Genomic DNA, 25,136 nt, shown 5'->3' on the forward strand with positions numbered 1-25,136 from the left:
GGGAGAGAGGGGGCATAGCATTATGCTGTATGATGGTGCTATAGAGGGAGAGAGGGGGCACAGCATTATGCTGTATGATGGTGCTATAGAGGGAGAGAGGGGGCACAGCATTATGCTGTATGATGGTGCTATAGAGGGAGAGAGGGGGCATAGCATTATGCTGTATGATGGAGGGAGAGAGGGGGCATAGCATTATGCTGTATGATGGAGGGAGAGAGGGGGCATAGCATTATGCTGTATGATGGTGCTATAGAGGGAGAGAGGGGGCATAGCATTATGCTGTATGATGGTGCTATAGAGGGAGAGAGGGGGCATAGCATTATGCTGTATGATGGTGCTATAGAGGGAGAGAGGGGGCATATCATTATGCTGTATGATGGTGCTATAGAGGGAGAGAGGGGGCATAGCATTATGCTGTATGATGGTGCTATAGAGGGAGAGAGGGGGCATAGCATTATGCTGTATGATGGTGCTATAGAGGGAGAGAGGGGGCATAGCATTATGCTGTATGATGGTGCTATAGAGGGAGAGAGGGGGCATATCATTATGCTGTATGATGGTGCTATAGAGGGAGAGAGGGGGCATAGCATTATGCTGTATGATGGTGCTATAGAGGGAGAGAGGGGGCACAGCATTATGCTGTATGATGGTGCTATAGAGGGAGAGAGGGGGCATAGCATTATGCTGTATGATGGTGCTATAGAGGGAGAGAGGGGGCATAGACTGTCGTCTCAGGGTTTTATTGTGAGACATGTGGTTGCCATGGAGACTGCATCCAACGTAGTTTAACCAAGAAGGCGGGACAGTCTGGTTTCTGAGTAGCAGCAAGAAGGTCAGACATAAAGGTATATAAGGCGGTTATTGCACCATTATAAAACACATTTTAATGTAAAATGTAGGTAATATATTTTGAAATTGAGGTAAGTGGAATTTTCTGCCCTATGTGTATAGTATATATATCATATTCAATAAATTTTATTTATGGCTGTCGTTTTTAACGTTTTTGTTTTGGGATGGTGGGGTTACAATCTTTTACAGCTCTCATCTCAAATTTAAATTAATAGTGTTAGCGAAGTTCACATGCACTGTGCAGTTTTTATTTTGTTCTTTATATAGTCAATTAAACTGCTCTGTGAACAACCATGTTAACCACTTATTTATGGTTTGTTGACTGGGGTTCCCCAGGGGTCTGGATTTGACACTCTGCTTTTTGAGTTACCACTCCAAGCCAAGGAACAGCAATGTCTGTGTTCACCTATGTGTTGTTCATGACATATCGTTGATGGTTCTGCTTAAAACTAATTAAGCACCATTGTTCCAAGAATCTAAAACAGAACTGGTTCAATCAAAGTGATTGATACAGACTGATACATCTTGAACACGCAACCGATTTGCGCAGGTTTTGCATAACATCTGTTGAGTAGCAAAAAGTGGAAAAGTACAAAAAAGTACATTGGAAAATCACCGCCCTTGTTTTTGTTTGCCCTATAGTTGCATCATGATCCAAAGAATCCAGGGGCAATTCATTTTATGGTATATGACCTACTGGTCAAGAACCAAAGGGAAATGGTGAAGCGACCTGTTAGCACCACATGCTTTGGCCCATTTTCTTCCTCTGCATACTACGTGCAAAGTTTTCATTGATTGATTGAAGAATGTATTAACAGTTTGGAGAATTACAGTACATTAAAAGCAACTCAATACAAGGCTGTTAACTGTGGATGACACCATAAAGCATTACACTTGTTTACAATAGGGTCCACCATGTTCAATTCATCATAACATTTAGAGACGTACAAATATACACTTCTATATAGCCAAAAACAGGAAATCATCATGAGGAGGTAAAAAGGGGGGGGGGGGGGAATATATACAGTGAGGGGGAAAAGGGGTGGGTGGGGGATTCAGATTTTACGGGGGCCAGTTTCGAATTGCAGCGGTTGCACATGGTTTGTTGAACTTTGTTTCCTTAATGGCAATTGATCCAGTGGTGCCAGAGATTAGCTTCACAGACACACAGGCACAAACATAATCTCTGCCTCCTGGCGATCTGACCCCAAGTTGCAGCAACACGAAGCATTACAAGTTATAATGCCGCTGCGATGACTCCCTCCCAAAGAGGGCATGGCAGTCATGGCTGTAATATGTACACAACATTCTTGCAATATCACAGCCATTAGAGCTACAGTGATGGTAGTTAGAACTGATCTCAACTACCGTACTAAAACTAGTGTGTAGAACTGTAGATAGATAAACATTTATGCGTTCGTTAATCCTATACATTGGTGTCTAGGGCCTGGGCCTTATAGCCACCTTCCCTCCCTCAACCAATAAGTTATTGGTTGAGGCAGGGAAGGTGGCTGTGTCATTAGAATGCACTTCCAGGTGTGAGGGCTGGTACATTATGTGCTCTCTGCAGTCTGCACAGACTTCACGTGATTAGATTACCAGCATTCATTTTGTCATGCAAGCTTGTAGGTTTTGCTGACATGCAGGCTGCTTTTGTAACACTAGTGACCCATTTAGAACACACACAATAGTTGAACCAAATACGGTCCTGTCCTGAAAGTAACCATCAGCATAGAGGGGTATACATACAGTATATTGTAGGACGGTGATGATGATGACACATCTATTGGGCATGGGCAGCATGCAGGGCATTGAGCTATTTCATGCGAATCCCATTCCTCCCCACACACAATAACCAGAGTTTAGCCTTGTTTTTATTGGGATCTTATAGGTATATATTATTATTGCGATTATACAAGTTACCCAAAAAAAATTACATGTCAACTCAATTTCATTATAACCAAGATATTCTATAAAAAAATAGCTACTACAACTGAAAAAAATCACACCCGTGTGAAGTGAGTGATGCAACTCCGTGTGGAGGTCCCCGGAAGTTCCAGACCCACAGGAACGCGCCCAGGGTGCCGGCGCGGTTCCGGTGAGCCGCCCCGTGTGCGAAACGGTCAAGAAATGACAGTTACCATGTGGGGGTCCCCGGGGGCTCCCCAGAACATCCAGACCCCCAGGAACGCACCCGGGGGCCGGGCCGGTTCTGGCGAGTCGCCCCGTGTCCAAAATGGTTGAGAAATGTGGATCCCTCTACTGTACTGTCACACCCGAAATCGTCAACAGTTAATGTGTGTGTGTGTGTGTTAGGCTGCGCAACAGTGACACTGTCAGATGATGATGGTGCAATTTCCTACTCACTCTGTGTCATTGGCTGGCTTTTGACAGTTCCAAAATCTGCCAACCAATAACATCATCAATGGGAATACCAAGCTAATAGAGACGACAGGCGACAGCTTAACGCAACATAACTCTGTTGCGTTCACACCATTCATTGTCAATGGAAGCCAGCAACATGAAGCTACGAAGCAGCTATGACGCATGAAGCTGCCACAAATGATGCTGCGATGCGTTTTTGCATCATTTCATCTGCACGTCTGAACGCACCTTTAGTGGTCTTTTCACATCCCAAACTGTACCGGTAACCGGCTAAACTACAAATGCAGTCTACCGCTAAGAGAATTTAATAAAAAGTACGGCTTCATACTTTTTTCATCACATATCCAGCCTTTATTTTAATGCTATGGCAGTAGCTGACCAATCAGTGCAACACCTGTCACCGTGAGCCACCTCACAATGCAAGCCACAAGGCCACGGTCAAACCAGAAACACTAGAGTTTGTGTGTGCAAATTAGGATTAGGATTCAGAGCAGAAAACAGCATAGCACTGAATAGCTGTATCAACAAAGACGTGCCAGTACAGTAATATATAAAGTAATACACACATAGAACCTCTCATAGATGGCTAGCCTGGCTCTTATTGCAGATCCATGCCATAATAATATCGGTCTCTGGGATGCCTCAGAGATAGGCTACCTCAGACGGATACATATGATGATCACTTTGGGCAACAATGAAAAGTGATCATCTACATTTACAGCACATCTCTGACAGTATAATCCAACCCAAATGTTTACCATAAACACACCCCTTTTAAATTTCATGTTGCGAAAATAACATTGTTGTATTCAGAGAGAACTATTTATCTAAGTGTCAAAATAAAATAATATTTCTATTATTTTTTGCTGCCATGAATAAACCTATACAAGTTCAATGGACAATAGAGGAAGAACCTATTGAATAGAATGGTGAATTTTCTGAGCAATAGTCTTTCTGCCATCTAGTGGTATAACACAGACACTGCTTCTGCACCTTGTTTTTTGAGTGGTGCAACCACTCCTACAACCAGCTTGCAATGTCCTCGTACGTGTTTGTGTGTGTGTCTGTGTGTGTGTCTGTCTCGTACTTGTTTGTGTGTCCGTGTGAGCATGAGTATGTGACTTAAAAATAGCAGTAGGGGGCGCCAGAAACAGTGAGAGGGGTAGTGACTCTAATGAGAGAGAGTGAGAGAGGTAGTGACTCTAATGAGAGAGAGAGATAGAGAGAGAGAGAGAGGGGGGGGGGGGGATTGCACCACTCAGTTCACACGTGTGTGATTTTCATTTACGTCTGCCAAACTTTCTCAGCCATGAATAAAAAAAAAAAAAAAAAGAGTATATAAATGAACAATAATACTGTTATACTGTATGTGCATCCCTTCACATGACAAAAATAACATTCATTTATCGATTCGCTTTCTATTAAGCAGCCTATACAACAGTACCACTGCCCTTCTGCAGAGTTTCCCTGCTGTGGGGTTGTTTGCTCCTTTCCGTCTGAAAAGAGCGTCTGAAAAAGTTTAACAATCCATATGTGTCAGCTTTAAACCATGGGTTCTTAGGGGGTAGTGTCTGGCTTTTAGTGTGATTGGCAGATGGAGGCTCTGTTGTTATTCCCTCTTGGTCTTCATTAAGCACTGTTAAAGAAGAATTTGTCTCATCTTCCTGGCCAGGTATGGATTTCTGGCTCAGGGTGGCAGATGTTTCAGAGTCATGAGAGTGGTCAGTCAAACCTAACTTTGTTGAGGAATACAAACCGACATCCTCTGATTTCATCTTCCCTATATCTCTTAAAGTCGGGGTTTGACGTCTGCATGGACGTGGAACCCACTGGTTATCTTCTTCTCCCTCACTTGCCTGGTCTTTAGAATGGACAGGAAGAGTATGGCGGCGGCTTATGGTAGTCTTAGAGGAGAGCTGAGGATTGTGTCTAGTTGAGTCCTCACTACTTGCCTGTCCGAGGTCAATGGTGGGTTGGTGAGGTGAGGTGCTAAGTGCACTGTGAGATTTCTGATTATCCAAACTGTGATCCACGGAGGAGATACTGCTTCGGCTGTTCTGATAATGCAAAACTTTCTTAGATGCCTCACGCAACTTTTGGATCTCTTCCTTATTATTGTCCTCAGTTGGTTCTTCTTCTTTGGCGTCCTCAATACTTACTGAGGGTCTTCCTGAGGACGAACTGCTGCCGGTCCTCTTGGTTGTGTAAACATTACAGTTTTCATTTCTGTGTGTTTTCAACTCCTCAGCACCTGGAACACAGTCTTTTACCTCACTTTCATTGTTGTGGATCTCAGCATCTTGTGCAGAGTTCTCGGTCAGGGCACCAGCTGAGTTCCACAGATTTTTGCGCTCCTGTCTGGCCCCCACCGAGCGACTTCCATGGTGATCTCCAGTGTGGAGGTCTCCAAGGGAGACAATCAGGCTGCCATTGGTGGGGCTGCCGTTGGTGGGGCTCCCATGAGCAGAGGAGGGCTTTCCTACTCTTCTACGGGACCTGCGGCTAGTAAGGATGCTTTGTAGCATGGACTCCAGTGCTACACCCTCCATTTCCTTGTCCATTGTGGAGCAGGTGGCAGTGGACCTCCGCTTAACAACAAGCTGCAATCTCTCCCTTTGTTTCCTCTTCATCTCGGCTCCTTCTCGATTCTTGTTTTCCTGCATGGAAATAAAAATTAATTAGGGGTTAAGTTGTGATTATTTCGACAGGACTGTCCAGTGTCCACCACTCAAGACAACACAAATATGAACAGGCGTACCTACCTGGATGGCCCGCATAAACTTGTCACAGAAGGATTTAAATATGGTGCAACACTCCTCCAGTTTGAACATGCTGGGGTCCTCGCAGAAGTATCCTGCCACCGAATCACTCACTGAGTTCAGACTCTGAAGAGAGATCTGTGTCTCTTCCAGACAGGCCTCAGCCTCCTAGATGGGATCAGTGCCAAACTATTAGGACAATGGCCTACAGTATAATCATCATATTCTACAAAGGTGCAGAATGTGGCAGATTCGGCTGAGACTGGCCAAAATAAGGTCTAACCTTTAGAAAGTCCTCCATCTGTGGCTTGAGGTCTTCCTGCTTTTCTGTGATGGTTTTAGCCTGCTGTATTTTCTTCACCTCTCTCTCAAACTCGGCTTCAATGTCACCTTTACTTATTCTAATAGTGTACAATAATATTATATAGTTAAAAAATAAGTAAAAATTTGTGTTTTTAATAATAATAATATTATTATATTTTATTATTATTTTACCTTGCTGCAGGACCAATGTGTTTCAGTTGCTCTGTAAACTTGAGGAGGGTCACATCAGCATTCCGAGCTTGCTGTTGTAAATATGTAAATATTTGAAAAGGCACATTATACAGACATTGCCATAGGTTCAAAGGCAAAGACCACAATCTGATTAGGAACTGTACTTGCCATTACAACATAATGCATGAGGTTCATGCCTGGTTTGTTTGCTTTGGCGTCGACTAATTTCAAGAGGGATGTCATTCTGAAGCCAACAGCACTTCCTGCATAGCCACCCTGTAATCAAACAAATATAAAAACAAAAAAGGTACAAAAAGTGATTAAAAATAAATAAACACTGAGACTAGTATAATGTCAAAATTACATCAAACAGTCACTCACAGCATTCATGTAATTTCCTGTCTTCAGTACCAGCAGAATAACAGAGTGGAGTTCATCACACTCCAGCAGCTCTATGAAGACATAAACATTGTGAATGATTGACGGGTCCAAGTGGATTATTGAGCGCTGTGATTATGAATTACAAATACAGAATAAGTAATACCTTGGCCAGCAGTTGTCAAAATGTTAATGTATTTATGCATTTCTTCCATGAGAGGGAAGAATTCCTCTTGGAGCACCAAGCAGTTGAGACGCTCTTCATAGCTAACAGACACAGAGATCAAGTTTTCCCACTGTTAATAAAAAAAACATGCAACACTTATGTAAAGCACAACAGACTGTGTTTCATTAGTTCACCTGGGAATCTTGACCAGCATCAGCATGAATAGATCTGCTTCAGGAAGAGCTGACTCGTTGCCATTAAACTTGACTAGCTTTTGCACCTGTATCCCCAGAAAATAAAGATGGAATATTATTACTTGCGCAAGCAGAGCGTGCAAGTAATGTTATCAGTCAGGTGCTAGTATTAGTATGGGTCTAGCCTGAGCTAACGTGTTAGGTTTCTGGTCTAGAGGGGCGGGTCGCGGCTCAGATTTGCGCACGCCCTGATTGGATCTCATCGATCTGTCCGTCACCCCCGGCCCCTCCTCTCCCCCCTAGTCCAGCGCTACGTCACATCATTTGGAGCGACGCCCACCCGGAAGGGTTGACTCCCACTTTTAGACCAGAGCGGCCAATGCGTTCCTCCAGGCTTTACATTTTTGCACCAACAAAAATGAAAGCCTGGTACCGAGGCTAGTATGGGTCTAGTGTGGGTCCTAGTGTGGGACTAGTATGGGTCTAGTACTAGTGCTAGGTCCTAGTATGTCCGGGGCCAGCATATGATATTGGTTTTCAGCAACAAGTAAATATTTCATGACAAAGCAGACATACAGTAGTATGAAAACGTCTAACACACTAGTACCTCTCCTTCTTCTGGCAACAGCTTGCACAGTTCTCTCAGTTTCCCTGTACCAAATTTAAGCCTGTTTCCTAAATTAATGTCTTCAATCATATCACTCACAGACCTGTGGAAGGAGACAGAGAGACAGATACACATCGATTTATCAGATACTATAGAAACTTCACTTGCAACTTACTATTTTTCCTGTACAACCCTGGCTTTATTTAAGCTGGGGAACCTTTTTTCTGCTGTGTGTACTTCCTAATGTAAAACTCTGACTTCCTGTTAGCAAACTGCAACAACACGCCGCTACCCACTGAGAGGATGACAGGATATAATGTAAATAGCAAAGAAACCAGTTGAGGCACGAACAATACTATAACACTATTATGAGAACACACACACACAACATCCGATCCGAATGTGTCATTATTACAACAGTATGTTCAGATTTGTGTGTATAGTTGTTACAGTATATTAATATGTATGAGGGCAGCATTCCAGACATGAGAAATAATAATACTGTAATTATGTCAGATATGTTGCCATTGCCAAATAACAGTAACAGGCGTCATGTTTTCATTTCTCAATAGTTGATCTGTGTCCCAGCTGAGGGAGTGATGACAGGTCTGTTTTTGCAGTGTAGTTAGTTACTGTAGGTGATTTTAGCCTGTTAAGACATGTCAATGAGAGATCTTTAACTGTAATAAATACTGTGAATGAAGCTGTGCTCCTGATTCAGTGTTATACACTTGAAGTGCAAAACGATGCATGCATTGATAGTTCTGCCACACTGACTCACCTCCTGAACTGTTTTAGGAAAATTCCAAGGTTCATGCTCCTCTTTGAACTGAGAATGGTAACCTTAAAGATACAGAGGCAGATACTCGTACTTTTAAGCAGACAATTATTATTCCAGAGATTATGGATACTTTGCATTTAATTGCAATGTAATTGAACATTTCAGTTAATTCTGTTAAATTGGCATTTTCTAGTGCAATGATGGTTATTGAGATAACCTAGTACATGCAGGTCAAACAGATTTTATCCCACTAAAATCAAACAGATTCCATCCCACTTTCAGTATCTCTATTGACCTATAATGACAGAGAAGTTTCACTACTGAAAGCTACAAATAGAGTACTGTAATGACTTTAGCCTCTCAGACAAACATTGCCTTTAGACAGAATGGGAAGACAGTTTCTTGTATAGCTTGCATACAGAATACAGAAAGTAATAATACAGTATGACGAATGCTTTCCCGTGGCAAACAGATATGAAGAATAATAAGACTCCACCCTTTATTGTGTGATTCTAAAATACCATGTTCCTGGGGAAGGATCTAAGAGGAACAAACCTATTAGCAAACCTATTAGCAAACCTATTAACCCATTACTTCCACATCATAACTGGTTTAAAAAATACATAGTATGTAGACCTTTTAGCCCAGTTGAATATACAGTTTCACTATAAACAAAGTGCCAGTCATTGTAATCAATAGGGTGATAGTGGTTTAACGAGTAAGCCAAAGGAGGCTATCCATTGCTAAACTCCTAAATAGCTGAGCTTGCTTGCTGCAATGCTTTAGTCTTGGGAAACTACCACAAGGAATGCTTAGCGTTAAACAGCATACGTTAAGAAATAATGTCTGCATTACCCAACAAAGGGTACTATTTAGCTTTTTGCAACAAGTCAAGCTGTTACTCCTGAATAAATACGGTGTTATTGCTTTGGGAGAATATTCTTATCATAGCCAACTCACCACTTGGAGTCCTGAGGTGGATGTATGCAGGAGTCGCAGACTCTGGCGGTTTTGGGCCTTATTGTGATGCTGTCCCGGTCCCGGCTGGCTGTGGCTGAACAGTTCCGTCATGTGATCAGTGTCCAGCTGATATTCCTGTAGAGTCTTCGGGGCTGTCCAGATGTTGTGCTTTCCCATTACACTGTGTTTAGGAATGGTGTCCCAGTTGAAGTTCCTCATCTTTGAGCTGCGGCGTTCTGACCTGGACATGCATCCTATGTCAGGGGCCGGTGGTGGTGGTGGCGGTGGTGGTGGCGGTGGTGGAGGGGGAGGTAGCGGGGCAGCGGGTGGTGGGGGAACACCTGAATGCATCTTCTTGTAAAGCTGCCACTTCGTATGAGAGGTTATCGTGGCCTCAGGCACACAGCTGTGAGGGATTGAGATGTGTTTTGTCAGTCAAATAAAAGATTTGTGATGAATAGGCTTACAGCCAGAACTTAACATTTCGTTTAGCCTACAGAAAATGGCATGTCTACTAAAACTCTCAATTATGTGTACATTAAACATAAAGACCTTTCAGTTTTTTTTATTTAATAATGTATTTTAATAATGTATTTTGCACTAAAATTTAATTTAAATTTGTATATTTTATTCAAATGTACTTATACAGGATCACGTCTTGATGTTCTGTCTGTCTTAAAGGTGGTGTAAGTGATATTGTTTTGTTTCACTCTCTGGAAGCTCTTTTTAGTAAACATAAAATACATCTTCAGGTCTGAATACGAATTTGATCCAAATATAATAGGCTACACAATACACATGATAAACAAGTGAAATTCAAAGTGATGGGAAGGATTTGGAAAGAGAGATTTATTTAAAACCAAATGTTCTAAAGCAAAAATATCATACACCACCTGCCTTAATGCTTGTACAGCACTTAATTTGTAGCCTACAGCACTTTTGTATTATTATTATTGTTATTATTATTATTATTATTATTATTATTATAGTATTAGTATTGTATAGCGTTCATTGTCGTTCATGTAAACGTGGTGCGAGCTTTATGGCAAGGCTACATTCTTCTAAATAAAGTTGATACAATCATAATAGCTTGGCCTGGGTAGACCAGGGTGGCCTATGAGCAACATGTAGCAGCCCATATAGCCACTGTGTTGCACTATTTTTGTCATTTGAGACTCGGATCAGAAAAACAAAATCATCTTACCTTTTGTCTCGGCTAATTCGTGGCTCATCGTCTAGATCAAATATTAGTAAATTCAAGTCCTTCTGCCCTCATCTGGAGACTGGAACACGAGCTATAGATGACACGTTCTAGGTGTCTACGGTCGGGAGAAGAGAAGTATGTTACTGTGTTGAAATGTTCACCTGTGTACACGACACGCCCAGTTAGTCATCCACCTTCTCCGCAGGGTTGGGTACCACTATCTCTCCATACGCGTCCAGACTCGTTCTTATACTGCTCAGTGGTCCAGACAAGTTGCACCTCGTCAATCCCCTCATTTCCTCATTTCCTCATTTCACTGGCCACATCAATGTGTTTACTTTGACTTACGTCTTAATGACTTTTTTTGGGTATCATTTTGGATAGCTTCCATTGAAAGTATTGTGTCTTGTGCTCACAGCTGCTTGATTGATTGATTGATGATTGTATGCAGAATGGGAGGGTACATTTCAATTCAAACGAAAGCACAAGTCAATACAAAAACTGTTGTGGACGACACGATCTGGTCCATATAATGCTGCCTGCAATGGCATTAGAGTTATATGGACCAGAACTAGACGACCATGATAATTTTGATAAAGCATTACACTTGTTTACAACAGGGTCCACCATTTTCAATTCATCAGAACATTTAAAGGACTTGGACGAGTGGACACATAAATAATACATGTGTTAGGCAGGGGTTCTCAACCCGTGGGTCGCGACCCCCAAAAAATGCAACTGGGAAATGGAAATGAAGAGTTTACATAGTACACATACATGCAGAAACGTTCCTTAATGATTATAGCCTATGGTTTCCGTATTTATTTATGATATATTTTCTCTTAAGGATATTTTTGCAGTCAGTTTGTATTGGGGGTGCAGGGGCTGCGAGACATGGCCAAAGCATTTCCGGGGGTCCCCAGCCAAAAACGTTGAGAACCCCCACTCTAGGGCAGTGGTTCTCAAACATTTTAATTTTAACGACCCCATTGTTAGATAATTATGTCTTATCTGTTTACAAACTAATGCCCAGTGGTCAATGTCCCATATCCTCCTGAACTTTGGCCCATGTATAGGTCATTCATATTGTCACCATACTCTTCAGTCTTCATATCATCATTTTACTCTTAGCCTACTGCCTGTTTACTCCGGGTTGTTCTCCTTATCATCATTAATGTCATGTCACCATCCAAGTGCCTAATCAGCCCTATATTATCCTTTATATTATTTTATCATATTTATATTATGGATTTCCTGACGCTAGGTTCAGATTTAATATCTTATATCTTGTTGACTCCTTATTCAGTCTCCATGTTGTCTGCCTCCAGCCACAAACTTTCACCATAATGAAAGGTCTATTTTGGTTTGAGACTACATGTATGTATGAAATAATGTTATCAACAAGTTGCCATAGCAACGCCAACCAAGGAAGATGAACTACGCCATCCTCATCATCAATGCGTTGGACTAATGAGAGACCGCCAACCCTGGTCTTGTCATCTGACATTGCAGACATGAATCATCTCCAGCCAATTAACTTTATATCAACAAATCTGACGTGATCTGCAGTATTTAGCCTGGAACTACTGTGAAGAGGTTCGGGTTCAGTTCAGTTCAGTTCGGATCCATTTTGGAACCGAACTGATATATAATATAATAAATTATAATGTAATTCTCAATTACACCAGGCCTGTATGGTTCATTTGGAACACCCACAAGGAACCTTAATTTGAGAACCACTTCTTTTACTCAACCTATTGTTCTGAAATTTCTTCTTGGGATGGGATCCTCAATCATGGTCATTGTTGATGAGGCTATTCTAATGTAATGACAATAGCACGAGGATGAAGATTTCTGATAAACTGACACAATCACAATTGACTGGGCACAACCTGTTGTTTTACAGGTAGTAGATCAGTCACTAATCAAACAGATCATTTCATTGTCACAAAAATGATTACTGATAATAATGATAATACAATCAGCAAATTTGTTCTTTCACAAAACATTTGAGGAAAGTAACAATTTCTTCTCAGTAGACCAACATCAAATGCAGAAATAGTGAGCTTCTGTATACTGTAGCATCATAGGTAAACCATGCAACAACCTATCAACTGTCTTTTTGAAACTATATACTATACACTAAGTCCAAGTCTACAAATGACCTGGCATCTACACACATGCTACATACCATGGCCTTTGCATATGCCTGCAAGTTATTGTCACGGCTAGACAAACTAGGCAAAGTTATGTTGGTAACTTTGGAAATCTGTGTAAGGGCACATGCAGTCACACCACCGTTTAATTCTACCTGAGGTCGGATTCTGCCAATTCTTTTCAATGGGAACAGAGCGTTTTTTTGGCAGAAATCCACAAATGCAACAAACCGCTCCGTTCCCATTGAAAAGCATTGGCAGAATCCTCCCTCATAGGCAGAATCAAAGTTTGGTGTGACTGTGCCCTAGGGCTAGGCAAAGAAAACTCCTGTCCTTCTTTAATCTATGGCTATTTGCTTTGTCAGATAAACTACTTTAGTCTGAATTAACACCCCTACTGTAACTTGTTTTGGCAGGTCTGGGGTTTTATCAGCCCCAAGGAACAGAAGGAAGTTACTTAATGTCACAGATACGCAAATCTATACACATATCTAAAGAATGTATCACTCTAGCAAAGATTAGGGTGATTTTAGAAGTGGAAGTAAAGGCAGTTCAATACTGGATGACTCAACATGACAATTCTGAACACAGAATGGGTGTACGCAAGAACACTTACCTTACCATGAAGTCATTAAATCATTATCAGATTAACTATAATGATTTCTTCCAGATAAGTAACGAAAAATGCAAACCTTTATAGTTTTTGCTTCCTTTCCAAGGAGGAAAGGAAATTGACTGACCAATTTGCCTTGCAATGTGCAATCTCACTATTGCATTGTGATTTCACTGCTGAAACAATCTTGTGCAGCAGCCCTAATTCCATCCCAAGCTGAGTACCTACCTCAGCATCAAATTAACTAATAATTAGAAGGTGTGGAGGGCATCACCATCCCATGGGGTATTCAATGTACATTAGTCATGTTTGTGATTGCTAATCCTATGCAAATTGATTCTTACCGCCAATACTTGTCACACATTGCCGCCCAAACATTCCCTCCAAATAGGGCCAAAGATGCAGTTGCACATGCGGTTGCATCAGTTATCTTATCTCCAACACAAACCTTTCGTGAAGAAAGGAAAAAGAAAGGCTCAAGCTGAAACCAGGCTGATCCGGTGCGTCTCAAGAGCGGACACATATAACTGAATAAAGGAGGCACTGGAGCAACTTTTTGAGCCTTTATTTTGATCACAGCAGGGTGCAAAGCACAGAGAAATGCAGACAAGCATAGAAAAACGCTTTGCACCCTGTGATCATTTTTTATGTGATGAGTTTCACCAGCACCTTTCTTTATTCTATTGTATGTACTGAATATGTGCAATAGGCTTATGGGCTTTATAAAATCTTGTACTACTCCTTTAAAATGGGTAAATTGGCAGTCATAATTGAGAAATAACTCCTGAAAGACACGATCTTGCTCTAATATCAAGTATATAATGAATGGTTAATTTCACATTACATACTGTAGATATTGATAAAAGTACATAGTATATAATTATTATACTGTACATCATATACATACATACATCATCGGTGGAAGCCTGCTGTTGTATGCTGCATGGACATTTTAATTTTGAGGATATAACTGTACTGTAATCTTGGTCAAAATGCAGGACAATGGCAAAAAACAGTAACTATGAAATGAACTGAGACATGTAACAAACTATGTTACAGTACAAAGGGATAAACAAATATAATAACATTATATATATTAAAATAAAATAACAAATATGTAGTTGTACAGTCACATACTGAACTGTGTATGTGACATTCAGTTTCCCCAGCCACCATTAATGAATGTACTATAACTTAGTGTAAACGTCATGCCTTTTCATTTTGGGACCCATGCTGTAGAAAAACATTTTAATTTGAGATTATGTGGCAGCTAAACATGAGTTTGGGGGTTTCATGAGGCTTTTAACGGCAATGTAATTATTATGTCTGTAAACACTGGTATACAACAGGGCTACAAGTGTAATGGGTTAAAAACAAATCAAAAATAATATTTTCCATCTACAATTCAAACGTCTTAAAACATGTTTGAAGAGTAGATACTAGTCAAATGAATTCTGGATTGTATCATTAAGTTAGAGACAATTACCCCTCTAAGCTTGTAAACAGTAAACTGACCATCCAGGTGACAATGCCCTGAAATGTTAAAGATAATGATTTAAACCACAATATTAAAAAGAATAAATGCATGTGCAAAGTTGCCCATGGATTGCTCCACAAAAGCATAGTTTACATAAATAATAAGTGTACAGTACATTGTGCTACAGTACCTAAATTAATAACAAATATGATTTTGTGGGAAAACAAATGCTAATAAATACAGCTTGCACTGTAGCTGAACCATCATATGAAAAATGAGTGACATTGAAAAACACCACAAACCCCTTATCTTAGCCTTTCGTCATCCTACAGTATAGTTCTGGTTGAACGCTATGGAAGGCCGTTTATACAAAAACGTCTGTCGGCACGAAGACGCATTTATGTCAGTACACATTACGCCTACAGACGTTTTTGTATAAACGGCCTTCCATAGAATGCCACCTAATAATCATCCATCTACTGCTACTGTGCAATGGCCAGTTCCTCTCTGTACCTGTACCACTGTACAGCTGAAAAGTAGGTACCCTTATTGTTCCTCCAGCCAGGATGGCTTGTCTGAACCTGGCGGTTTTAACTTCACATTGAACTGTATAAGAGTTTGTTCCAATTGCTGCTGGTTGCCAGCAAAGTAAGCTGAGATAGCATTATGGAAGAGAAGCAGTTGTTTATGCATCACTTTGACCTAGAGGACAAAATGAAATGAAAGAAACAAACAAATGTTAAAGACAGAGCGAGAACGTAGCGCAGCTAACAAACAGGTCTGATCATCTTTCTTTACTCAATGTAAATTTGTTTATTTTCCCCTACATAACATTTCTTTGAATGGATTCATTCCATTGCTTACTTTTATATTCTACATTGTAAGCAATAAGGTACACCCGCACACTGTGTATTTGCTCGGTATTGTCTTATTTAATGAAGCAACGTTTCGGTCCCTCCGGACCTTCCTCAGTACAGGCAACAGGAGGGACCGAAACGTTGCTTCATTAAATAAGATAATACTCATGTACCGAGCAAATACACAGTGTGCGGGTGTACCTTATTGCTTTCATTGATGTCCACTGGCCTACGCACCTGTGCATACGCCTAATTTCTAGGTGTGCGAAAGTTTTCTCCTACATATTCTACATTGTGAAATAAAGATTATAATTTAAGTCAGAGGTCTGTCTGGTATGTACCATTTTTGGTTACAGTATATTCTGAAGCATTTCTACATTATAAGTCAATCATTAAGATGCATTTCTTGTGTTATCTATTCACTATTTTAGACTATCGCTTTACTACAAACCTTATTCTCCTCCAGAAATTTGAGTTTGATGGAGACATCACTACGGAGTCTTTCATATTTGTCTCTGTGGATCTGGTAATCATGTTGGGCCATGTCAATGCGCACCATGGTAGCGCCATCCCTCGGACCCAGGCTCAACTCCTCCAGATCTGAACGGTAGGCATCAAATTCAAGTCTACATAGAGATAGAGATAAAATGTGTCAGTCATGTACTCCCTATAATTTCCAAACATCAACACATATGTATTTCTGATACAGAGACAGTCATGGTGGCAAGACTACCGGTAACTGTTATCCAAAATGAGTCAATAGCACAGGCAGACTATTCACATACTAGAGCATGTCTGAAATAAATGTCAGTGCTGAAATCGACAAATATGAAATAAATGCTTAAACATGTAGCTACTGTGTAATGTTAGAGTCCAGTCCACACCACAGAAGTGAACCTTTCAAGCCTATTTTCTCAACTCGCTGTTTTCTACAAGACATTACTGTATAAGCCATATCTCAAAAACTGGTGGGACAATGTCAATTTGAAGCTATGATTCCCTGCTTTCACATAACGAAATAATGAAAAAACTTTTATTTTTTAAATAGATTGACTTAGCCTCGTCTCAGAAACGGTCACATATACTTGTGATGTGTCCATGGAGCAGTCAAAATAACTGATCAAAATGTCATGCTATTTTACCTTGCATTCTCATAATGCTTGATGGTGATCAGAGTGTCCTCCATAGTTTTGTTAACCAGTGTGTTCACACTAGACACAAAGAAGTTGATGGCACTCAGCAGAGCCTCCCCATTCTTGCATAAAAGCTTTTGTGTTTCTGCATTGTATCCAAATTCATCCTGCCAACAAAGACAGTGGGTTTACCTGCTACAGTAATAACATCTGCAGTTCAAATCAAAAGTGAACCTAAAGAAACAATTACCGGTACCTGCAGCTCTGGGGATTTCTGGCTGAGCTCTGCAAAGGTATCTCCTAAAGCCTGTTGTGTCTGCACCATGTTGTGAAAATGGTTGGTGAGTGCAGTGGTCAGTCTTAGTATGTTCTCATACTTGTCCTTGGTATCTCTCAACACTTCAATCTGAGCCTCCAGTTCCAAGTCCACTGTTCGTGAGCCTCGGCCAAAGCGCTCTGAGAACATCTGCTTGGTACACTGGAATAGGATGGATTGATATGGACAATAAAATTACAATACACCCACTGTTTATTATGATAATGGCTTCAAAAAAATATAGGCTAGAAAATGTCTGCTTGAGCGTTCAATGCATTTGTCAACTCGCATAACAATGACCAGTCTGGAAAGGTCATGGACTTGAAAAGGCTCTGGCAGTTCGATAGGCATCAAGTATGTTTGATTGATAAAACAGCACATGGTACAGTAAGACAGTAAGGCTAAAATGATAACACAAAAAGTGCTGGGGACTTCTTAACGACAGCAGTGAATGACAACTCACTGAATTTACATTTACCGCATTCATGTATCTCTAATGACTTCTTCATGTTAGAATAAAGTACTTTACAGAGTCGAACGTAATCGACGCAAGAAGCCCTACGCAATGGAGGGTTCCAGAACCTGAACCTATTTTTTTAGTTCTGGGTTTGTTTCCACAGCGCGGTACGGCACGGTTTCAGACCAGGTTCTCATAACCTTTTTTCGGCCCTGCTTTTGAGGTAGTACTAACACTGAGTTCTGGGAACCTATGGGCGGGGCCAGCAGCGCTGCTGCTCTCGATTGGTCGAGCTGAGGTGACAGCACTCTGAGCACTGAGGAGACCGGAGCGAGGAGAAGCGCACACAACACAACAGCGCACATTTTAAACTCCTAAGGGAGACACAGCGCCGCGGACACACAGAAAAATAACCTGGAAAAGCACACAGAAACACTATGGCCACGAGAGAGGGAGAGACAGAGCTTGTGTGTGCGTGAGGGAGAGAGAGAGAGAGATAGAGAGAGCCATAAAGCTGTCGCGACGAGTTGTTTGCTTGCAGTTGTTGTTCTACACTACAGCTAACAGCTAGGCTAACTGCAGATAGGGGGGTGTGTGCGTGTGTGTGTGTGCGCGTGTATGTGTTTGCGTGCGTGTGCTCGTGCGCGCCATATGATCTATTCTAAATTGCCAGAACAGAATTTTCTTTCTTTTTCAGGGCAAGGCATTAGGCATATCATTACTAGAAATGTGCTGTACACAATACTACACATTGGAATAATTAAATTCAACTAGCACAACGGTTAAATGATTTGTATTTGCACATTTCTTGATATTGACAACTGGACTGGATGTTATGGCACAATTGCTCAAGAGGCACTATAATTGCAACCCACACAATGTTAAATGCTATATTCAAAAGTTGGGTTATCATTTATCATCATATGAGCTATAGCCTATATGAGATATATTTTTCTCTTGCAGTTTAAGCAAAATATTGTAGACAGGTAAAGGTTGGAGAACAACTGGTCTAATGCATTTAAAACGGGTGTTTTACTGTTTTCCCACTCCCCACATGGAAAGGAAATCCATATCGGCAAATATAGCCTATATATAATGTATGCTGCATATATCCATGTTCATATAAACTACAGTATGTGCATATACAGTATATGTATTATGTATAGGAAATATATGTGACAGCTGTGGCATGTGGCTGCAACAGCTGTGGCACATGTGGCATATAAAAATATGTTCATTATTATGGGTTTAAAAAAGTACAATAAAGCAAATAAATTTGAAAATAGACAATCTACAAGCTCACGTGTCTCATCGAGCTTGTAGTTTGTCTATTTTCAAATGGCCGAAATGTATTTAAGTACAGACTTAACAGGTTCTTGAAAGTTCTGGGTTCTGGTTATATGGAAACAGAAGCAGAACTTGGTTCTGGAACTTCACAGGTTCCTGGTAGTTCTGGGATCTGGAAAGTTCTAGTTCTGGTTCTTGTTCCACCTTGCTAGTGGAAAAGGGGCCTTACTCCAACAGACATCATCAGGCAGCTCCAAAGCGGCTGCACCTGTCAATCATTAGTAGGCTAATCACTGTGTGAGAAGTGCGTGTGTAGAGTTCCTTTTCCCCACAAAAACTGACATTTTCGCTAACCCTTGTTGCTTTTCCTGTGTGTCACTCAGCAAATACATGAAACAGAACACAAAGATGAGTATTTGTTTTTTAACATGCAGCATCTCTCTCTCTCTCTCTGTCTCTCCACCCAGAATGTGCGCACTGCTCCATAGTGTCTGTAAGACTGTGACACAATATAGCATAATAGGCCTAATATAACCGGATATATACCGGATTAAGGTTGGTGGGGGATGCGTTAAAACGACCGGATTACGGTTGGTGAGGGTTGCGTTGCTCCTGTGCTTGCGGTTATGTTTAGGTTAGAGTTAGAGATAGGGTTAGTAATGGTCGATCTAACGGGAGGTCGAACCAAGAACGTGATAGAGCCTTTGTTATAAGGGCTCCTCACTTGTGGAATCAACTTCCATTGAAGTTAGACAGACCACCTCACTGGGCAACCTCACTCACTCATTTTTATAGGATGGCTTTTTGTTAGAGCTTTTGGACAATGGCTTCTGTTTTGTGCTCATTTGACTGCTTTTGTTTTTAAATTGGTTGTCTGTTTTGTTTCTTTATACTCATGTGATTTTTGCTTTTGTGATTTGTAGTGATTTGCGTTGTGAAGCACTTTGTAAACTTGCTTTTGAAAGGTGCTATATAAATAAAGTTTATTATTATTATTATTCAAACTGCTGTCTATATACAGTAGGCCTACTATACACTATAGTCTGGTTACATTAACAGGTTGCAGAGTTCTAGAAGTCATTGCACACACACCTTGTAAGTGTTGATGCCCCATTTCTTTACGCTGTCCATCTTCTCCACTGCCACACCCCGAGAAACCTCCTCAGATGCCAAGGAGGAACTGCTAGTGCTATGGTGCATGGACCCTTGAACAAAGTCAAATCAAAAGCGAAATGGTTAAGTGGATTTTCTCTTATTACAGTTTTCAAGACCACTACATAAGTTCATCATACAAATGTTGTGATTATGATGATAATGAGAAAGGATAATGAGGACATGATGCTGAGCCCAATGATACCTCCTGAATACTGGTCCGTTTGTTTGGCATTTTGGTTGGCCACAGACTGGCTCTGAGGGATATTACAAACACCCCTGGCTTTCATGCGGATGTCTGAAACAAACATGGGAATGATAGACAGTGAGGCTAAAGAGAATGTGAGAGTTTGGGGGTGAATTGCACTGTTACAAAGCAGAGTACAAATGAAATTAAAAGAGGGTGTTATGTTTGTTGAAACTAGACAATATAGACAGATAAGAAGAGTGGTGAATATACTGTGGATGTAAAATAGATTGGTGCTAGAAAGGGCTTTGCGATAATGCACCATGCAAGTTTCTCATGCAGAATGCAATAAATAAGTGAATGAATAAAACAGTTAATGAAAAATGGATGTCATGGGTTAGGTTACGAATAACACAGTGGTATAATTATTATAATGTTCACTAAATGTGCTTTTTCCAGTGCAAAAGAGTTCCATTAATATTAAAAACATTCACAAACAACACTTAACATAACATTCTTGCAATAAGAGGTCAACACATCCCTTATTTTGAAATCAGTCAAATCCAAGTTGCTTGTGGCCACTGGCCACTGGAGAGACTTTAAGAGTTAAAGACAGAACAGGCAAAGACCGCTGACGATTCCCTTGGTCAAGCAATAGCAAACGCCTACGAAAAAGAAAACATAGAAAAGATGCAAAAGGACCAGCCCAATTAGATTGAATAACTTAGAGATAGAGGCTTGTCACAGCCACCTGGTCCTGAGGCAGAGGTTCGCCTTCTGTCCAAATACTCTGGGTTGAAGTGAATTGCTGGCCCTAAGGGATATGGAGGATTGTAAAAACTGTATAATATGACTAAAGGTCATTATCCCCGCCACACGCGAACCCCCCCCCCCCCCCCCCCCCCACACACACACACACACACACACACACACTCTCTCTCTCTCTCACACACACACACACACACACACACACACACACACACACACACACACACACACACACACACACACACACACACACACACACACACACACACACACACAATGGAGTTGTTCACAGGATGCTGAAATGTTTACCAGGTTTGGTTTGGTTTGGGATGAGGCGACAGTACCTTTGATGGTGCTGGTAGGAATGATGCCCCCTGCTGGTCCTCCGTAACCTCCTGAGACGATGTTGGTTTCATTCATGTTGGGCCCAGACACCATCACCTGCTGCAAGTCCTAGTGGATTAAAACACATTTGCAATAACAACCAGCGACTTCTCAATCATCCAATATACTTCAGAGATTGACTTCAGATATAAACAAAAAATCACACCCGTGTGAAGTGAGGGGCGCTAATATATTAAAGTCTAACTCATGTTGTTAGGTGATGTAATGGTGATGTAAAACAAACGGTGCCAACACAAACATTAAACGCCATTAACAATAAAGAACCAATATGACGTAATGATGATGATTGTCAATGGCATTTTTAAAACAAACTGGGGGCGCCCCTCAAAAATATGATAGAACTAGAACTGCACTCTGTCGAGTGCATACTTGCTTGTTGCACACTAGTGGGCCATAAATGGCCAACTAGTGCGCAAGCAGAGCGCGCAAGTACTTTCGACCGCTACAAACTGTCAACCAATTACATATACATATATATGTATATGTAATTTGTCCGTCCCAGCCAACCCGCCACTTTTTATGCGTATGCACCGTCCCAGCAAATTGTGCCTGATACGGCAGTGGTGCCAGATTACATACGTGTATACACAGGAGCATTAACTTTAATCCTCCCAACACTAAAACATATCGTCATTACGTCACCATTGAAAACCAATTATACTCTGGCATTGGGTCCTTTAATCCACATATTTCTTACGTCATCATTGAGAGCTAGTTATATATATAAATATATAATGTATAACTAGCTTACAAATTTACACTTTAAACTTACAATTTAAACTTACAAATTACATATATATATAGTATATGTAATTGATTAGCGGTATACTGTGGTTACTTTGCGCCAAAAACTAATTGTGCCTGATTTGCTGGGAACAGATTACATACATGACCATATTTCTTACGTCATCATTGAGAGCTACTGTAGTCATAAATATGTATATGTAATTTGTAAGTTGATTAGCGGTATACTGTGGTTACTTTGCGCCAAAAACCGTCCCAGCCAACCCGCCACTTTTGATGCGTATGCAAATAAAACAGCAAATTGTGCCTGATTTGCTGGGACCAGATTACATACATGACCATATTTCTTACGTCATCATTGAGAGCTAGTCATACAGATACTATATATATGTAATTTGTAAGTTGATTAGCGGTATACTGTGGTTACTTCACGCCAAAAACCGTCCCAGCCAACCCGCCACTTTTGATGCGTATGCAAATAAAACAGCAAATTGTGCCTGATTTGCTGGGACCAGGTTACATACATGTATACACAGGAACATTACCTTTAATCCCCCCAACACTAAAACATATCGTCATTATGTCACAATCGAAGACCAATTACACTCTGGCATTGGGTCCTTTAATCCACATATTTATTACGTCATCATTGAGAGCTAGTTATACATATACACACCATGTACTCTGGTCCCAGCAAATCAGGCCCAATTTGCTATTTTATTTTACAAATGACAGATAGATATTAGATATTAGATATTACTTGCGTGCTCTGCTTGCGCAAGTAATGAACAATACCGAACTGGTATACAGGATCAGTAGTTGGCTAGATTAATATATGTATATATTGGTAGGATAACCATGGAGTTACCTCTTTTATAGGCCTACTGGCCTTGTTTTGACATATCTAGATATCTAGGGTGCATGGAGATCATCAGAAGATAAAGTAAATAATAAAATGATATCCGATATAATGATAGACATTATATTAAAAGGCAAATAAATAACCCACCGTAAAACATGAACCCAAGCATACAACACTACATATTATAATGTAGCCTATATTAAAGTTTAATTGAACTCATTAAAAGAAATATCCATGGCATTACAATTGACACAATTAGCCTTAATACCTTTCACTATAAGGATATAATCATGTAATACATTGTGTAACTACAGGTCCAAACGACATTTAATTATCATATTCTAATGTTTTAACATTGTAATGTTGTAACTTGTAACCCACATTCCCTACCTTTTCATCTAAGCTCCACTGAATCTGTGCAGCCTGTGTGAGGAAAGACAACATGTGAAGGCCATCTAATAAAACAGATTTGTATTAAACAGGAGCAAAAATATTTATTCTTTCCGAATTACTAGTGATATGATCACAGAAATCATCATTGCATGGTAGTGTGGGCCTGGGCCTATAGGATGTTAGCTTGACTCAAATCCAATCAAGGTCCAATCTCCAGATTGACATGTCACTAGATGAACATGTCGATACAAGATGCCTTCGTCATGTCAGTTGTCAATTGGCCTACTCATTTAATATGGGGCATGGAATAAATAAACGCGACTCACCTGCTCCAAGCTGTCATCTTCTTGCAAGGTCCCTGTATCTCCATTGCTATTAATGGGGATCTCCATTGTAGCAGCCTTACTCATGACATTGTCTGCCATAATGACAATTCTACTAAACAAGATTAACCGTTTTTATTGTCGCATGGGTGTGCGAGCTAGGACTTCCTGACCCACAGTCAACACGCCAAAAACAGCTTGCTTGTTTCTTTTGATGCTACCGATTATCTTCCGATGCTGATGTGGCTACTGCTTGGCGGTTAGCTATATGCAGGGCTAATATAGTAGAAGCCAAAATGAAACACGAACGAATTGTCTATGCAGGAATCATTTCTTGAATGCGACCAATTGATAAAGACGTAAGCTTAAATGTCATTTGTTAGATTCATGGTTGTCGCTGTGCGTTTACTATTATATCTGCTTCCATTCCTGCCAGGTTTCTTCGATAAGAAAATCTCTGCATCCAAGAGTACCTGCTATATGGCCACTTCAAAATAAAAGTTTATTTCAAACGACATAAGAAAACATAACACAGTGTGGACTGTGGTCGAAACAAAAATAAAAGATGAGGAATAAAACAGTTCTGAGGTTATTTATGTATTTATTAATTGTTACGATGGCCATAAATACCGGCAGAATTGCGCGACTACAGCTAGTAAAATATGGGTGCGGTATTATTTTGAAGGAGAAACTGTTTCACGTAGCTCTCATCGCTGGCCCAAGGCAGACAGAGAAACGACATTGAGAGGACAGGAAACTGAGCGCTCGAGCGCTGTTCATTCAACCTGGAGAGTGACAAGCTGGGAAGACGGCGCAAACATCAGCAATTATTTTAGGCATGTGTGCAACATGACAACTGTTTATAAGTATTGTACAGTGACAACTAAAGTCTCTGTAATGTTTCTGTTGTACTATTAATTTACTAATGGGATTTAAGATCATTTAAACTGGGCTGTTGCCTGCCCTGAGTCCAGTGCATTCTGCCAACTTCCGGTCCAGGACAGAAGTCTATAATGTAGAAGAGCCGCCAATGCCATTGGACCGGACTGGCCCCATGAAGTGAACGGAGTTGTCGCTCTGTCTCTGGCCCAACTGCTCAAGGTAAAGCTCCGTCGCTGGAATTAGCAAATCTACAAGCTCACGATGCGTCACATCGCGACGCGTTGTGAACTTGCAGATCTGCTTTTTTGTGGTGCGCGACACCGTCGCACGAAGAAGCAAAGGGCCA

The 25,136-nt window shown here is 40.8% G+C and overlaps 2 protein-coding genes across 2 annotated transcripts; both read right to left on the bottom strand.

Annotated features, from left to right (window-relative positions):
- Nucleotides 1–4,543: 4,543 nt before the first annotated feature.
- Nucleotides 4,544–10,889, bottom strand: fhdc4 (FH2 domain containing 4). Its single transcript, XM_083772999.1, has 12 exons — nucleotides 10,779–10,889; nucleotides 9,575–9,980; nucleotides 8,615–8,676; nucleotides 7,834–7,936; nucleotides 7,227–7,312; nucleotides 7,033–7,133; nucleotides 6,870–6,940; nucleotides 6,657–6,764; nucleotides 6,489–6,559; nucleotides 6,277–6,394; nucleotides 5,997–6,161; nucleotides 4,544–5,891 (listed from the first exon to the last, which is right to left on the bottom strand). Exons 2-12 carry the CDS (start codon nucleotides 9,923–9,925, stop codon nucleotides 4,665–4,667), a joined length of 2,463 nt encoding a protein of 820 aa, XP_083629125.1. The 5' UTR covers nucleotides 9,926–9,980; nucleotides 10,779–10,889; the 3' UTR covers nucleotides 4,544–4,664.
- Nucleotides 10,890–14,129: 3,240 nt separating this feature from the next.
- On the bottom strand, nucleotides 14,130–24,384 carry LOC310865034 (arfaptin-2-like). The gene is made up of 9 exons (XM_083773975.1): nucleotides 23,912–24,384; nucleotides 23,583–23,615; nucleotides 21,526–21,634; nucleotides 21,159–21,227; nucleotides 20,167–20,279; nucleotides 17,271–17,492; nucleotides 17,024–17,181; nucleotides 16,333–16,507; nucleotides 14,130–15,726 (listed from the first exon to the last, which is right to left on the bottom strand). Exons 1-9 carry the CDS (start codon nucleotides 24,008–24,010, stop codon nucleotides 15,571–15,573), a joined length of 1,134 nt encoding a protein of 377 aa, XP_083630101.1. The 5' UTR covers nucleotides 24,011–24,384; the 3' UTR covers nucleotides 14,130–15,570.
- Nucleotides 24,385–25,136: the final 752 nt, after the last annotated feature.

The sequence above is a fragment of the Protomyctophum parallelum genome (assembly GCF_964188405.1).
Source record: "Protomyctophum parallelum genome assembly, chromosome: 9".
NCBI lineage: Eukaryota > Metazoa > Chordata > Actinopteri > Myctophiformes > Myctophidae > Protomyctophum > Protomyctophum parallelum.

Coding starts and splice junctions, on each gene's coding strand:
- fhdc4 (XM_083772999.1), bottom strand. CDS start 9,925: ATGCATTCAGGTGTTCCCCCACCACCCGCTGCCCCGCTACCTCCCCCT. Junction 8,677..9,574: donor CCACCTCAGGACTCCAAGTG/GTGAGTTGGCTA, acceptor TGTATCTTTAAG/GTTACCATTCTCAGTTCAAA. Junction 6,395..6,488: donor CACATTGGTCCTGCAGCAAG/GTAAAATAATAA, acceptor GTACACTATTAG/AATAAGTAAAGGTGACATTG.
- LOC310865034 (XM_083773975.1), bottom strand. CDS start 24,010: ATGGCAGACAATGTCATGAGTAAGGCTGCTACAATGGAGATCCCCATT. Junction 23,616..23,911: donor AAGATGACAGCTTGGAGCAG/GTGAGTCGCGTT, acceptor TTCCTCACACAG/GCTGCACAGATTCAGTGGAG. Junction 17,182..17,270: donor AGAAATCCCCAGAGCTGCAG/GTACCGGTAATT, acceptor CTTTGTTGGCAG/GATGAATTTGGATACAATGC.